Source organism: Hemibagrus wyckioides, linkage group LG10, assembly GCF_019097595.1.
Source record: "Hemibagrus wyckioides isolate EC202008001 linkage group LG10, SWU_Hwy_1.0, whole genome shotgun sequence".
Taxonomy (NCBI): domain Eukaryota; kingdom Metazoa; phylum Chordata; class Actinopteri; order Siluriformes; family Bagridae; genus Hemibagrus; species Hemibagrus wyckioides.
In genome coordinates this window covers 19,433,041-19,449,270 of record NC_080719.1, presented here as the reverse complement: position 1 = coordinate 19,449,270, position 16,230 = coordinate 19,433,041, and the positions used below count along the sequence as shown (strand labels likewise).

At 39.1% G+C, this 16,230-nt stretch overlaps 1 protein-coding gene across 1 annotated transcript; it reads left to right on the top strand.

Annotated features, from left to right (window-relative positions):
- Window positions 1-617: 617 nt before the first annotated feature.
- On the top strand, window positions 618-16,171 carry spoplb (speckle type BTB/POZ protein like b). The gene is made up of 13 exons (XM_058401006.1): window positions 618-850; window positions 4,048-4,168; window positions 9,369-9,492; window positions 9,687-9,803; window positions 10,804-10,925; window positions 11,532-11,683; window positions 11,784-11,911; window positions 12,129-12,306; window positions 12,383-12,438; window positions 13,630-13,752; window positions 13,859-14,001; window positions 14,377-14,430; window positions 15,155-16,171. The coding sequence occupies exons 3-13, from the start codon at window positions 9,463-9,465 to the stop codon at window positions 15,297-15,299; spliced, it is 1,248 nt and encodes a 415-aa protein (XP_058256989.1). The 5' UTR covers window positions 618-850; window positions 4,048-4,168; window positions 9,369-9,462; the 3' UTR covers window positions 15,300-16,171.
- The last annotated feature ends 59 nt before the right edge of the window (window positions 16,172-16,230 follow it).

Genomic DNA, 16,230 nt, shown 5'->3' with positions numbered 1-16,230 from the left:
GTCCTGGCCGAGGCATATACAAGTCATAGTGATTCATGTCATGTATACGTACAGGGCCAAAGCGCCTGTACCTTCCTGTCTGCTCTTTCAGATCAGTTTTCGATCTGCCCTGAAAGCACACCGTGAAATGCAATACAACAGCATGGGTGGCTTTTACAGGTGGATTAGATTCACTTCTGACATACAATCAGCATTTAGTTCTTAAAAGCCAACGTTTTCACTGATCAAGCAAAAAAAAAAAAAAAAAAAAAAGCAATGGAGTGGATGTTTTTCTTTTCGGTGTGACACGTTGGCATCCTCTTCTTATATTCTATTTCACTTTTTTTTCAGATTTGAACCTTCTTCTCAGTATCAAGTACTGAGTTTCAGATTCAGCTCCTAAAACAACAAAAAACACTTCCCACGCCCTCCATCTGATTCAGTTGAGGAAAAAAAAAAAAGACACAACAAAAGGGAAAACTTGACTTCCTCTGACTCCAAATTCGATGGAAATTCGTTTGGGATTTTTATTTTTTTTTTTGGATTTAAGGAAATTTCCCAGATGTATAATATTTTGTGGCGAATAAAGTTCGCACGCAGTGGGTTTATGTAGTGGTGACTGTGCGGGACGGACGGTTTCACGAGGAAGTTCTGAGAGTACCGCTCCTGACGCGCATGCGCACTACGCCCCGGTAGAACTGCAGACGCCGCTATGTGCTCGCGCTGAGCTGTTTTGAAAGGCAGAAAAGCACTTCTTATCCCAGAAAAAGGACCAAAAAGTCCCCCTCTGTTTGCGCAAAACAATTTTTTAGATGAATGTGTAGATTTGTAAAAAGGGTTAGAGTGACCAATTGCGAGGATTAACGGAGAGGTTTGTAAAACATTTTCATCTTAACGCTGCTCTGTTCGCTGACACAAAGACAGCAAGCGTTCTCGTTTTGTTAAAAAAGGAAAAAAGAAAGAGGCTACGTCGCTTTCTGGCTTATTAAAGGAGAATGGCTTTGAGTCTTTCGATGACATTTTCTTTGTTTTTAATGCAAGACGAAATGATTAGTTCGCTTTTGTCTTCGCTAGATCACTTGTTTTGGGCCGTGCATGAAATTTAGGCCACGGTAGCTAGCTCGGCTGGCTAGGTGCTTTTTTTCCCCTACTCTCTAACTCAGTTTTCTTTACGAATTAACTACACAACAAACCTACGAAAAGATTAATCATATGAGTATAACAAAGACCCTGTATTATTCTGCCCGGTTCTTGTTTTTGTGGTGTTTTTTTAACAGCTTCGTTAAACTCACTCGGATGGAGCTAATTGAATTTAGCACCTTAGCTTCAAAGATAAATTGTCTGCCATTAGCAGTGTATAAAAGTTAAAACTTGCTGCTGCCAAACTAGTCTCGGCTTGTAAGACTGAGGACGAGATTTGTTTATGACGCTGTGGTTAACTAGCATGTTGTTATCTAACCTTTTGGCGTTGTTTTAGCTTGCATTGATTGGGTTTATTTTAATTGTGATTTGTTTAATAATTTGCTATGGCACGACGCGGACAGAGTCTCATAAAGCTTTAGCAATAGCTGTCCGGTTTTTTTTTGCCATACTTAAATAAATAAACGTTTTTCTTTTAGTCGTGATTTTGATGATGTAGCTAACTCGCGGTGTTTTGTACATAGACTTTTAGCATGTTTGCAGTGTTGCTAACTGTTTCTTCAGGAAAGTCGCTTAAAGCAGGATGAACACAGTCACTAGGTATTCCTTTTGAAATTGAAAGGGTTTCTTTTCTCTTCGAGTGTAATGGATTAGAGAATAGAAAATGATAGCGTTTAGTTCACTTAAACAAGTTGTCGTTGTCATGGAAACAAGTGTGAACTTTTACACGTTTACAAAGTACTGTAATTTTCTGTCAAGAATACAGGCACGTGAAGAGACATGAAGAAAAAGTTACTGGTTTTTATATCTCCAAATGACAGACCTGATCTGTGATTGGTTATTGGAAAACAGCAGTAAGCGGTGATTGGTTATTGGGAAACAGCAGTAAACAGTTATTGGAAAACAATGGTGATGAGTGATTGGTCATTGGGAAACAGTGGTAATCAGTGGTTGGTTATTAGGAAACTGGTGATAAGTGATTGGTTGATGAAGTAATTAGTGAATGGTTATTGGGAAACTAGGGCAAGAAGTGATTGGTCATGGGGCAACAGCAGTAAGCAGTGATTGGTTATGGGGTCACAGCAGTAAGCGGTGATTGGTTATGGGGTCACAGCAGTAAGCAGTGATTGGTTATGGGGTCACAGCAGTAAGCAGTGATTGGTTATAGGGTCACAGCAGTAAGCAGTGATTGGTTATGGGGTCACAGCAGTAAGCAGTGATTGGTTATGGGGTCACAGCAGTAAGCAGTGATTGGTTATGGGGTCACAGCAGTAAGCAGTGATTGGTTATGGGGTCACAGCAGTAAGCAGTGATTGGTTATGGGGTAACAATTGAGAAACAATTGTAATAAGTGACTGGTTTTTGTCAAACAAAAGCAATCAGTGATTGGTCATTGGGAGATGGTGGTGAACTATGATTGGTCATTGCGAAACAGCAGTGATTGGTCATGGGGTAATAGCAGTAAGTATTGATTGGTCATGGGGTAATAGCAGTAAGTAGTGATTGGTCATGGGGTAATAGCAGTAAGTAGTGATTGGTCATGGGGTAATAGCAGTAAGTAGTGATTGGTCACTGGGTAGCAGCAGTAAGCAGTGATTTGTTATTGGTAACTGCAGTAAGTAGTGATGGGTCATGGGGTAACAACAGTAAGCAGTGATTGGTCATGGGGTAACAGCATTAAGCCATGATCAGTGGCTGGTCATTGATAAGCTACTGTAGCCAATGATTGGTCATTGGGAACAGTGGTAATCAGTGATTGGTCATTAAGCTACTGTAGTCAGTGATTAGTCATTGATAAGCTACTATAGTCTGTCATTGGGAACGGGGTAATCAGTGATTGGTCATTGATAAGCTACTGTAGTCAGTGATTAGTCATTGATAAGCTACTGTAGTCAGTGATTGGTCATTGATAAGCTACTGTAGTCAGTGATTAGTCATTGGGAACAGTGGTAATCAGTGGTCATTGATAAGCTACTGTAGTCAGTGATTAGTCATTGATAAGCTACTGTAGTCAGTGATTAGTCATTGATAAGCTACTGTAGTCAGTGATTAGTCATTGATAAGCTACTGTAGTCAGTGATTAGTCATTGATAAGCTACTGTAGTCAGTGATTAGTCATTGATAAGCTACTGTAGTCAGTGATTGGTCATTGATAAGCTACTGTAGTCAGTGATTAGTCATTGGGAACAGTGGTAATCAGTGGTCATTGATAAGCTACTGTAGTCTGTCATAGGGAACAGTGGTAATTAGTTATCGGTGGTGAACATCATAGATTGAAGCTTTACATACTGGTGATGAGTCGAGCGGGCCTGCTGTCTCACCTCGTATAAGAGCAGTGGTGAGGCGAGCTGGAGAGCTGTATCAAGACAGTCATTAACGTCTGATCAGAAAGACGCAAAGTTTCTCACAATGATCTTTTTTAAAAGTAAAACTTGCTAACGGAGTCTAAAAAGTCACAAAATCAAGCAACAAATAAGGCAATACCGGTTATTTGACTTTTTTTCCCCACTCAGATGCGTGTGTTTAGCTTTTGCTGTTTATCCAGCAGTTATTTTCATGTTTAAACAGCAGTCAAGTGATGTCTGATTTGGTTTTTAATCTTCACACTGAGGTATTTGTGGATGTTTGATGTTTGTTTAAATAATTGTTTGGAAGCTTCCAGAAAGTTACAGCTGTGTTCCAGGCAACTTCCAGTTCCTTATAATACAGTCACACATGAAAAAAAGGGTTAAGTGTTTGGCTTTGTCTCACCTATTCCGGTGCTTTTTCACAGCATTTGTTTTACATTTCATTCACTGGGGTTAAGTTTAATGTGTATTCTGTCGTTCAACATAAAATGTGAAATGTTTGGGATTTGTTTAATGCTTAATGTAAGCTTAAGACACTTAAGAAGATCAAGTTTTTAGTAGTTTTGTATTTATATTACAGGGTTCACTCCCATACTGTTGGCAGTGGCCTTACCCAGAATTCCACTCATCTGCCAAGTGTTGTGGTCTGCAAGTCTTCATCCCGGTGCCTCGTCTAATTAATTTCAGCACACCAAAATGCGGTGAGTGTGTGCTCAAAGAGCTTCAGAGCAGTTTCACCCTTTTCTTTTTGTAAGCCATGACAACACATCAGGTGCTTTAACAAAAAGTTCATTAAAAGTGCTTAAATGTCTTAAACGCCGAAAGGTTTTCATTTTGTGCAGAGAAAAAAAGAGCTGGAATATTTTGAAGGTGGGTTTTCGGGGGGTTTGATCATATATTAATTAGTCATCTTAAACAAACTCAGATATTCGGGATTAAAACAGATAACCTGGCATCATGCTGTCGCAATGTTGTTGGTGCAGACCAGACTAGCCCCTTAAATCTTTTAATTGAGATTGGTGAGCTATACACGCACTGGTGAGCATAGTTCCTTCGCTATTCACACACTGAATATAAGAATGCACCATAGCAATCATGTAACTTCAACAGGTTTTTGCCAAGCTAACAGAGGTGGTGATGTAAAGCATTTAAAAAGCAAAATAAAGAAGAAGAAGAATCCATTAAATTTGGAATTCCAGCTTGCTTCCGATCTGAACAGGTTCCCGTGCTTCTGCTTAGGAAAAAAAAACATGAGAGCAAGAGTATGTTTGTTTGGCTAGGCTCTGAACTTCCAGAAATGATTTCTGTGCGATTAGGAAGGACAGGCGATTTGTATAGTGGGTCAAATGCCTCATCTTATTAGCCAGTGTCGTCTCTAACATGCTCTGGGTTTTACGCAGCCAAAATCTGAAAGTGCAAGGGCTTTTATTTTAATTTTACTTTTACTTTTTTATTTTATTTAACTGGTTCAATTTATACTAATGTTAGTTAAGTTAATGAACTCCATTTACATGGCTGAAAGCAAGGGTCCCTTTCTCATATTAACCACAAATAGCCTATCTTTGTGCTTGCATGCATTCCTCTGTTCAAGCATTTTTGCTGTTGTAGCGCACACTAATATGAACTAAAGAGAACCCGAATATAGTAATAACACTTCCTCAAACTAAATATCCGTCTTTCACTTCACTGTAATGTGTTGTTTTTTTTTTTTTTTTTTTCCGGTTCTGATTTAGCGGATATTTAGTTTGTTGTTTGTTTCTGCCGTTGCCTAGACCACTTCAAAAATGTACACCGTAGCTGACTTGTATTTAGTCCCAGTGGTGTGCTACACGAATTAGACTTTATCATTGTAGTAACACCAGCAGGTCTGGTGGTATGATGCTTTTACTGTGGAATGCTGTGTTTGCTTTCCACCAGACATAATAAGACTCCTGGCATCCAAAAAATCTGCTTTAGACTCATCTGACCACAGAACATTCTCCCACATGGCTTGGGTATTATCCAGGTTCATCTTAGCCAAAAAGACAAGCATCTATTATATTCTTGGTAGTAGTAGTGGTGGTTCTTTTGTGGTGTTGGGTTTTTTTTTTTTTTTTTTTGTTCTTCTTCTTCTTCTTGCTGCTCTCCCATGAATCTCATCATTGCCAAATCTCTTTCTGATTGTGGAATCCTGAACACTAAAACACTAGCAGAGGCAAGAAAAGCCAAGCATTCTTTGCATGTTTTCTTAGGATGCTTAGTAATTTCCTGGATAATTGAGCTGTACCCTTCGAGACATTTTGGCAGGCTAGAAGATTGACTACTGTTCCAAGTGTTTTCCATTTGGAGATTATGGCTTTCAATGTGCTTTAGTGAAGTTTGAGGAAATGCTTTTGAGACTCTTTAAATATATAGTTAAATATATATTTTTTGTTTTCCGTGTTAGTCTGGTCGACTTGAATAAGCTTCAGATAAATGAGCAGGCCTGTCTGTTGTGCAGCTTGGCCCTATTCGTTCACTCATTCCGTCAACCGCACAAATTAACGATGCATGCAAGGAATGATCTTCTGATCTTAAACATATGGTGACTTGTCCTTTTATCTGAATGTATTTTTATCAAGCTGAATTTCCATAACCCGAAAGGCATCTAAGAATATGATGCGCATACAATTAATATTTGTTGTGGCACTATACAGAGAGATTAATAGCTCTGATGCTTTCTAATGTGTTAACAAGTTTGAGGACACATGTTGAAGAACGTTGAACCACGTCTGAGCATTTCAGTCTGCCAGTTGTTGTACATGTCAGCTGTTCTGTTTAAGTCAGAACACAGATTTTCAGTCGTGTCCAAACCTGGGTGAGAATCGTTTTGTTATTTAGCAGTCTGGGCTTGTCCAAGACCATTATCTTTGCTGAAAGATTTGTCGATGGCTTAATCTCATACAAGAGGCAAGTGTAATTTGGGCGCTGCTGGAAAGAGTCCTAAAACCTGGAAAAAAAATTTTTCCCCCACTAAGGTTGTTCGGACCTCAACAGGTTTTTAGTTAAATGCCTGAAATAAGGTCTCAAGCTCAAGATGATTTCACTTTTTATTCTCAGACATAAAATGCATCCATTTTCTGTTTTAAAAAAAGCTTTTATTTGTCGTGAAAAAGCCGGTTGCTGACAAGTGGTTTAACGGGACCACAGAGGTTATCAGGGACATTAAACATCATCACTCGGAACAGGAAAGCTCATCTACTTCAGCCTCGTTGTGTTTATACTAATAACACACACTCACAAACTTCCAACTCAAATTTTCACTCCTTCAGATTCATCCACAAAAAGAGCAGAGTGGATCCTGATCAGGGAACATGTACTTATGTAAAGATTGAAAAAGCAGAAATTTAGGTGTGTGTGGAGGAGTTCATTTATAGCCTAACTCTAGCTTTTCACTTTCACATGGAGACTGTATTTAGGCTTCAGCAGGATTCATTATCGTTGTGTTCATTTGTGAAAGTTATCTTGATGAACAAAACTCGGAAGAACCATTACATTTTTTTTACCTGCAATAATAGAAAAGCCAGTGGAGAATACTTTTGGCTTTTATTTGAGAGAACCAGAGTGATGCTAACCTCAGGGTCAGACTACAAATGTGTCATCTCGGCATCTCGCTGTACCTTGGTGTTTTACATAATCCACAATTAAGAATATCACTATTAAGAGGATTTTTGTTTCAGAGAGGTGTGTCGCAGTATTTCTTGTTCGTTTTGAGTTCTGTTTCTTACACACTGGTCACAGCACCAGGTGTAGTAGCATACAGAGCATGAAGATTACCCGTGGGAACTGCCTAATTACCCTAATCAGAAGAAAGCCATGACATGTGTCAAGCACAACACTCACATCCTCTTTCCATTTTGCCCTCATGAACTTGCCCTCATACTGAAACCTGTGGTAGACCAATGATCAAATTATCCAGAATTCATAACATATCCATAGCGTAGTCACCCAAAGGGCAGTTACCGTAAACCACGGTTTATACAGGCACTCCGGTTTGTCAGCTTAAATCCAACACCGTATCAAACATAATAGAAGTTCCACTCGAGCCTCAGTAGCGTGGAAATTTTTTTCTTTTATTGTAATCTGTACAATTAAACTGTCAAATATGACACAAATGTGCACTTTAGGCTAATCATTTGAAGCACAATTTAAGGCCAAAAAATCTTTCCATATTGCGAATGTTGCCTTGAAATCCAGTGAAACAGATTCAAATAACATGTTAACATAAGATAAAAAAATATCTTGGCCTACTTTTCCTTACAGTATAATGTACAGACAAAAAAAGTTTCTTGTCGATATGTCCTGCTATCTCTCACATCGTAGTTGTAGAGCGTTGTCTCATTCCTATGCATGACGCAATAAATCTTCACTCGACCACAAACCACAAAACAGCCCCAAACAGTCGATAATCCACCCCCTTATTACGTCCTGTGGTAGGTGCGTTGTTGTGGGCTTTTCTTTTTCTTTTCTTTTTTTCCACAAACATGCTGTTAGCGTGTAGTCTTCTCTGGTTACCAGTTCACACCCTAAATATTGTGTTGGTTTTCTTTCTGAGACACGTCTCTCAAATGTGACCTCTAATAGCTGATTGTGAAACCTGACGACCCCAGGAGCCTCGGCTGTGTGTGTAGAGTTGAACACTAATGGGGACAGTATGTACACTAATACTCTAATACATCCTTTTCCATCGACATTTGTAATATTTGTATTAATTTCCCTGATTATTTACTGCTATTTTTAACCATGTACATAATTTCTGAATCTTTTACTTGAATTTTATAATTTTTTTATTTATTTTTATTTTCTTTTACTGTTCACAACCTCATATTTGGACAAAGGGTGCTTGACTGACTAAATAATTACTTTTAATATATTATGTCTGGGTATAAGTAATTCTGCTTATGTTTTAGGGATTATATAAGAAATTGAAATATATGTTTTTAGTTCATCCAGTTGGCTGAAAATATGAAACGCCCAGAGTCTTGGGCTTGTGTGAGATCGGTGTGTGTATGTATGTATGTATGTATAAAAAATATGTATATATAATATTTTCCTCTGCTTGCAGTTTCATTATTAAAAAAAACACAATAAAGTGGTTAAGCTTCCAAAGCTGATGGTTTAAATAAGACAAGAAAATGAGCGTTTCCACCATTTCAGGTTTAAGGAGAAATTGGGAGGGAGCAAGAATATTACTCGCTGTGCTCACAACTGCATCCAAGAAAACTCGGTGGGATTCTGAGTGCAGTAGGCGATTCTGTATTACTGCACAAAAAAATAGCAAAAAATTTTTCTTTATGGTCCTTGTACTGATTGAGTGCCTAATGTCCACATTGCTGTCATTTTCTCTGATCTCCGCTTTCAGTTTTTTTATATTTAAATATAGATTACTGAGAAATTTTTGCTGTTTAAATTAATAAAATTTACACGACTGAAAGCAAGGCTACTCTCATGAGTCCAGTTAAGAGTATGCAAGGTTTGGGGGGGAAAGGGATGGGGCTTCCAGGTTTATATTGAAGAGTACACCTTTGCAAACCCTTGCAGATTCATCTGCCATTTCACAGGGGAGGAAAACTGCTCTTTTTGAGTGATAACTCGTCCTGGTATACTCCCGATATTAATTTCCAGAGCTGCTTAAGCAAATTGAGTGTATAATAATATAATTGTAGTTGACACTTGATGTCGTGGCAGTGTAATATCGTGTATATTTTCTTGAAGGGTGCCAATAATTCTGGAGTCGCCTATTCTGGATCATTCTAATCAAGTTGACGTGACCAGCTAAAGTTAATTGTCTTTTATTAAATGCAAGTAATAATGCCAGAGTTTGTATTAACACAGAAAGGGAATTGTGGGTTAAAAATGAATAATTGGATATCTTTTGTGTAGGATGGGCTATGAGGAGTGTGAAGTCAGCATGCTCTGTTGAAGCTGTAGCAGAGCAGTGTGTCCTGTGTTTTATTAGCATGCTCTTAGGGATGGCATGAGCACCCCGTCCCTCTCCGAACACAAGGTAAGAGATAAATACAATAAATAACCATCAGCTATTTTACATTGTATGAAATTTTTTTTTTTTTTTAATATATAAATGTGTACTTAATGCTAGGGGATTTGTTTTCATTGTTTTCTTGATGTTGCATTCTTGTTTTGTCAATCTGTCATTTTTTTTTCTGGCTATTGCAACATAACGGTTTCTCCTGTGCCTAGGTCAAGCTTCATAAGGGACGCGAGAGGATAAAGCTGGCCATGTCACGGGTCCCAACCCCCCCTCCTCCAGGGGAGATGACATCAGGACCTGTGGCAGAGAGCTGGTGTTACACACAGGTGAGAGGAAAAAAAAGAGAGAGGGTTCATGCGTCTGCATCAACATATATTTGCAAATATAATATAGGAGAATAAAACTTAACTGGGATGTTTAAGCAGTCCAACTTTGGCCAATCACTGATACATTTATGTTTACAACATTTGGCAGACACCCTAAAAATCTAAAACACATCCTCATGCTGTTTCAGTTGGTCTGGGACTTTATTTTTTAATGCCAGTTTTAAAAAAACCCTTGCTATTGTTTGTAATAGTAGAAAAACAGAGTGCTTATTCATGTGCTTTGGTGAAGGTATTTAGTCATTAATTGAAGACAGCCAGTGACTCAGCAGTTCAGACAGCCAAGAGAAGTTTCCCGTTATATCATGACATCATGCTATAAGATGGATCATAAGGACAGTTTGGATTTTCCCAGATAGTCTCCAGTTTCAAAGACGAGCGTGATTATCGTGTATAAAAAAAATAAAAATAAAAAGCTTTAAGCATGCTCATTTTCAGACATTTCTATTTATACAGATTATTATTATATAAAGTAATATCCAGCCTCAGACCCACACACCAAACCTGCTCATTATAGCAGCGGGTTTGCAGTCAGATTAATCAGTTCTTTTGGACTGAAAAGCACTGTTTCTGTCTGTGAGCACATTATTAGTGTGAAGGACTAAGAAACTGTGTGATTTGTAATGATTTAAAATGTAAAAGCGTCTTTCTGAAATGGGATGTATGGTTATTATTGTATTGCACCTTTGAGTGTTACACGAAAACCAGCTCTCAGCATCATAACACAGATATGCAGAAATCTTATTCAGATCTGCCTACGTCCTACAAGCCGTCCATTAGAAAGGTCCTTATGGATGGCTTGTAGGAAGTATGCAGATCTGATGACAGTATTTCAAACTGTAGCAGATTATTTTATGAACTGGTTCCCAGACCATTTCCTGTTTAGAAGAACTGTCTGTCATCTATGTTTAATTGTTAATACGCGAAATATCTTACCCGGCAGGTCAAAGTAGTGAAGTTCTCCTACATGTGGACCATAAACAACTTCAGTTTCTGTCGAGAGGAGATGGGCGAGGTGCTGAAAAGTTCCACATTCTCTTCTGGTCCCAATGACAAAATGAAGTGGTGAGGTTACCTTTCTATCAAGCCACTGTTTCCCTTCAAGTACATTTGTAGTTATTTGCAGACACTAGGTGCGTTTACATGGACACTTTTTAATCAGATCGGACTGAATTCAATCAGATTGACGAATCCGATCAGAGCATGTACATGTACGCGGTATAAAGTAATCAGATTGTTATGCGCGTTTACATGACACATGATTAGAATCAGATTAGATCTTTTGACATGCGCACAGTCCACGAAAACAGGATTCCCGGCGTTTTGCTTAGCGCCCGCCATTTTACCTACGACAACATCCGTACGTCATTCTTGCGTCATTGCACATGCGCAGAACTTTCCAGGAACATGTTCCATCCGATTAAGTGTTTACATGTCCTCTCGGTCGGACTAAAAATGGTTTAAACCACCCCTTACCATCCGATTGAAATTTTAATCGGATGTGGCAATTGACGTGTTTACATGAGACTTTTTTAATCTGATTGTGCTTCTAGTCCTGTTACGATCGGATTACAAGTGTCCATGTAAACGCACCTACTGTGGAGCAAATACAGTCGTATATAATCTTTTGCCCTAACCTTACTTTCAATATTGCATGTAATTTTTTTGTAGGTGTTTAAGAGTAAATCCAAAAGGCCTAGATGATGAGAGTAAAGATTATTTGTCCCTCTACTTACTTCTTGTAAACTGTCCAAAAAGTGAAGTGCGAGCAAAATTCAAGTTCTCCCTGCTGAATGCCAAAAGAGAAGAAACTAAAGCCATGGGTGAGACCTCCGAGAAAAATAAACCTCCACATGATCTGTTAGTCTCTGTTTGTAGTGTGTGTTGTTGCTAACCGATCATGTTTGCTTTATTGTTTTTTAGAAAGTCAAAGAGCATATCGATTTGTCCAGGGAAAGGATTGGGGCTTCAAAAAGTTTATTAGGCGTGACTTCTTACTTGACGAAGCGAACGGACTTCTACCAGATGACAAGCTTACACTTTTCTGTGAGGTATTGCGATTTCTGTATGAAAATATATAGAACAGGTGCCTGGCAGCTACAAGGGGATTGGAGGCATATATCCTTCCTCATTTCTTAGTATTGATGAAACCGTGGCATCTGCAGTCAATAATAAGTAACAGTGCTGCAATTCTTGTTAACCCTAGACTGTGCACACACATCCTGTTCTCTAATGACTGAAATTTGCATGCCTCATTGTCACTCCTAGGTGAGTGTGGTGCAAGACTCGGTGAACATCTCCGGTCAGTCCAACATGAACATGCTAAAGGTGCCTGAGTGTCAGCTGGCTGACGACCTGGGTAGCCTGTGGGAGGGCTCCAGGTTCACTGACTGCAGCCTATTTGTGGGAGGACAGGAGTTTAAAGCACACAAATCCATCCTGGCAGGTACAGCTGATAAATTATATTTGTTGGGTTTGGTTTTGAATTTGCGACAGTTGACCTGTTCAACTTTGCTTTGCAGCAAGGTCACCGGTATTCAATGCCATGTTCGAACACAAAATGGAGGAAAGTAAGAAGGTAAGAAAATGTTTTAAGGTTTGAGTCATTTCTGTTGAGGTTCTATTTACAAAAATACCTGCTTTAACACAACTGCAAAGCAGTATCTGTTAATAGATTCACTGCACAGACATTTTCTTCTGTGAATCGTGCAAAAAAGAGAGTGAAGGTGAAGTGCAAATACCAGCATGGTCTAAACATGTTATTAGATCAGATTTGCTTTGTGTGTATATACATACATACATACACACACACACACACACACACACACATACATACATACATACATACATACATACATACATACATACATACATACATACATACATGCATGCATGCATGCATGCATACATACATACATTCTGAGCAGTGACAGGTGAAGTGAATAACACTGATGATCTCATCATGGCACCTGTTAGTGGGTGGGATATATTAGGCAGCAAGTGAACATTTTGTCCTCAAAGTTGATGTTAGAAGCAGGAAAAATGGGCAAGTGTAAGGATTTGAGCGAGTTTGATGTAGGGCCAAATTGTGATGGCTAGACGACTGGATCAGAGCATCTCCAAAGCTGCAGCTCTTGTGGGGTGTTCCCAGCCTGCAGTGGTCAGTATGTATCAAAAGTATGCTGTAAGTCCTGTAAGGATCTGCTGCTAACATCTCGGTGCCAGATACCACAGCACACCTTCAGAGATCTAGTGCAGTCCATGCGTCGACGGGTCAGGGTCAGGTCTGTTTTGGCAGCAAAAGGGGGACCAACACAATATTAAGCAGGTGGTCATAATGTTATTCCTGATGAGTATAATTTATGTACACACAGCAAATCTGTTCTAATAATATTTTCAGACAACACATCCTCCTCCCCCTCTCTCTCTCTCTCCCTCTCCCTCTCATGCATCAAAAAAAGTCTGAGATGGCACATATACACACACATACATATATACACATATACATATATACATATGTGTGTGTATATACATGTGTGTGTATATATGTATATGTGTGTGTATATGTGCCATCTCAGACTTTTCTCAGCATCTTTTTAGCTCCTTACTGCATGTGGAAGTGAGACAGGAGTGTGTGATGCCAGTACACAGTTCATTCAGATGCTCTTTTCTTTTAGCATTATACTACAAGTTGATCACAGAGCGGATCTCTCATAATTTTCCACAGCTGTTTGTATGGTTAATTTTTTTTTTTGTCTTTCTCCCACAGAACCGCGTGGACATCAGTGACGTCGAGCCGGACGTGTTTAGAGAGATGATGGTCTTTATCTACACAGACAAAGCTCCAAACCTGGAGAAGATGGCTGATCATCTGTTAGCTGCAGCGGACAAGGTGAGGCAGCAGCAGCGACTGTAGACGAGCTGCTAATTGATAAGATCTTCTGAAGTGCATGAGTCATTGGGTGGAATGTTATCTGCAATTCTCTCCGTTTCTGCAGTATGCTTTGGAGAGATTGAAGGTGATGTGTGAGGAGGCTTTGTGTAACAGTCTGTCTGTCGAGAACGTGGCAGACATCCTCATTCTAGCAGACCTGCACAGCGCAGAACAGCTCAAAGCACAAGCCATAGACTTCATCAACAGGCAAGCCTGCTCTTGTTTTTATATTTGCTTTGTTATATTCCACCTCCATACACATGCATGCGTCTGGTGCATGTATACCAGGAAATTTGTAATAACTAGGCATATACTAGTAATAACTGGGATCGGACTTCTTTTTTTTTTTTTTTTTTTTTACCTTTTAATATGCATCTTTTGGGTGCATATAATGTACCTTTTATACTTAAAGGTAATTATAGTCCAATTATTTTAAAGGTACATTTTTTAAGGGTACCACCCCATCGACATGGAAAAGTACAGTCTCTAAAGCTTATCACATGTTGTTTGTTCTTGCTACATGCCAGCGCTGTAAAGAGCGCAAATAATTTTGTAACACTACCTTTTTTTTTTCCTTTCCAGATGCAGCGTTCTCAGACAACTGGGCTGTAAAGATGGGAAGAACTGGAATAGCAAGTATGTATGAACATGTTCTCCTGCCATATTCTGCTATCAGGTGTCAGTATTGAAGCTGAGAGATGATGGTTAAAAAAAAAAAAAAATTGTTGCTGCTGAATGAACTAGGAATTACAGCAAGCTGGCGACGTGCAACAATCTGTTCTAATCTGTGATGGATTATATGGCTAATTTTGGAAAGCGATCGAGAACTTGAGACTGCATTTTAAAGCGCTTGTGCAATAAGCTAATATTTACTTTTTGCTAATATTTATTTATCCTGCTGTTATCCTAATGAATCCTATTTATTAGACTACTCTTTAAAACTAACAGCAGCGTGATTAGGAATCTAGTGATTGGTGTAAGATATGAATAAATTGGCTAATGCAGCATAAATAAATTCCTCACTAACTGATTGCATATGAGGGGGGAAAACTCTATTAAATAACGTATTTAGATATAGAGATTATTAGTGAATGTAGCACCTAATGGTTCAGACTGAAATGGTTTTAATTGAGCTTGATGATTTAAATGTAAATACTTCAGCGGTGTACTTCCTCTTCGGCTGCTTCGTCTCTGCTCACGCAGGGTGTCTGGAGCAATAACGAGCGAGCACTGCATCCCTAGTTGGTTTTGAGGATGGTTTGACGTTTCTGGATAAAGTTTTACTGTATAATACTCCTTTTCTATCACTAGTTGGTACTCATGGCTGTCACTTACTCCATTTCTTTCTCACTTCCCTCAGTCATGCAGCAGACATAATGGAGACCGCAGGCTGGAAGGCCATGATCCAATCCCATCCTCACCTAGTGGCTGAAGCCTTTCGTGCCCTTGCCTCAGCCCAGTGCCCTCCGTTCGGCCTGCCCAGGAAACGGCTTAAACAGTCCTGACCTTCGCCATTTCCTCCTTTAGAAAGATGCAGCAGCCAGCCCTGATTCCCTCGTACCCCGTCACTCCCTTCTCCTTTACTAAAGCCCAGCTGGAGGACTGCACTAGCTTACAGTGCTCTTTGCTCACCGCAGAGAAAGAAGAAGAAGGAACCAGCTTTAAAATGGCCGACTCCGAGCTGGCTTCTCTCTGCTCAGTGATGTGTCATTTGATAAATGGCCTTAAAGGACATGCCCTTACCCCTCCAGGCCTGTCCAGATTGCACTAACTCTTCCGTAACACCGTAGTTTTAAGGTGATGTTTAGGTCCCTTGTCTGTGAAGTGTTGTCAACAGGGGCACATTAACTGGCATCCAGAATGTTAAAGCCCTGCCTGTGATATTGACATTTTGGAAGACAAAAGAAAAGGATAACGTGTGAACTCGGGAAAAAAAACGAACATCCACACGCGAAGTGCAAAATCATTTCCGCTGACACTTTTTAAAAACGATGTTGCCCATGTTGTTTTCAGAAATGTTTACTAGTGTGTTTAACATCAGTAAATATGGGCAGAAGTATTAACTGAGATTCTGCATTAGAATACTTGGTGAAATGTGATGCATTCTTTCTGAGTATGTAATTGAGTATTACATGAAAGCAGAACTGAACATGTCAATATTTTGCACCTCCTTAACTATTGGGTGAATATGAAGATTTGTTTATCATATTGTTTACAAAACATTTTTCCTTTTCACACAGACTTATTTTTGACTTTTAGTTGTATGGAGTTTATTTTCTATGATTAGCAGCTTTGCTTACTCTATGAAATGGCAGAGTTCTTTGTGTTTGGAAAATGTATTGTGGTTTAAAAGAACTTTGATTTATTGCTTTGAAATTAAAACACAAAAAGCACAAGTAGTTTTTGCTGATTTTTGGACTTTAAAATACCAGTACA

Coding starts and splice junctions, on each gene's coding strand:
- spoplb (XM_058401006.1), top strand. CDS start 9,463: ATGAGCACCCCGTCCCTCTCCGAACACAAG. Junction 9,804..10,803: donor AGAGCTGGTGTTACACACAG/GTGAGAGGAAAA, acceptor CTTACCCGGCAG/GTCAAAGTAGTGAAGTTCTC. Junction 10,926..11,531: donor CCCAATGACAAAATGAAGTG/GTGAGGTTACCT, acceptor ATTTTTTTGTAG/GTGTTTAAGAGTAAATCCAA.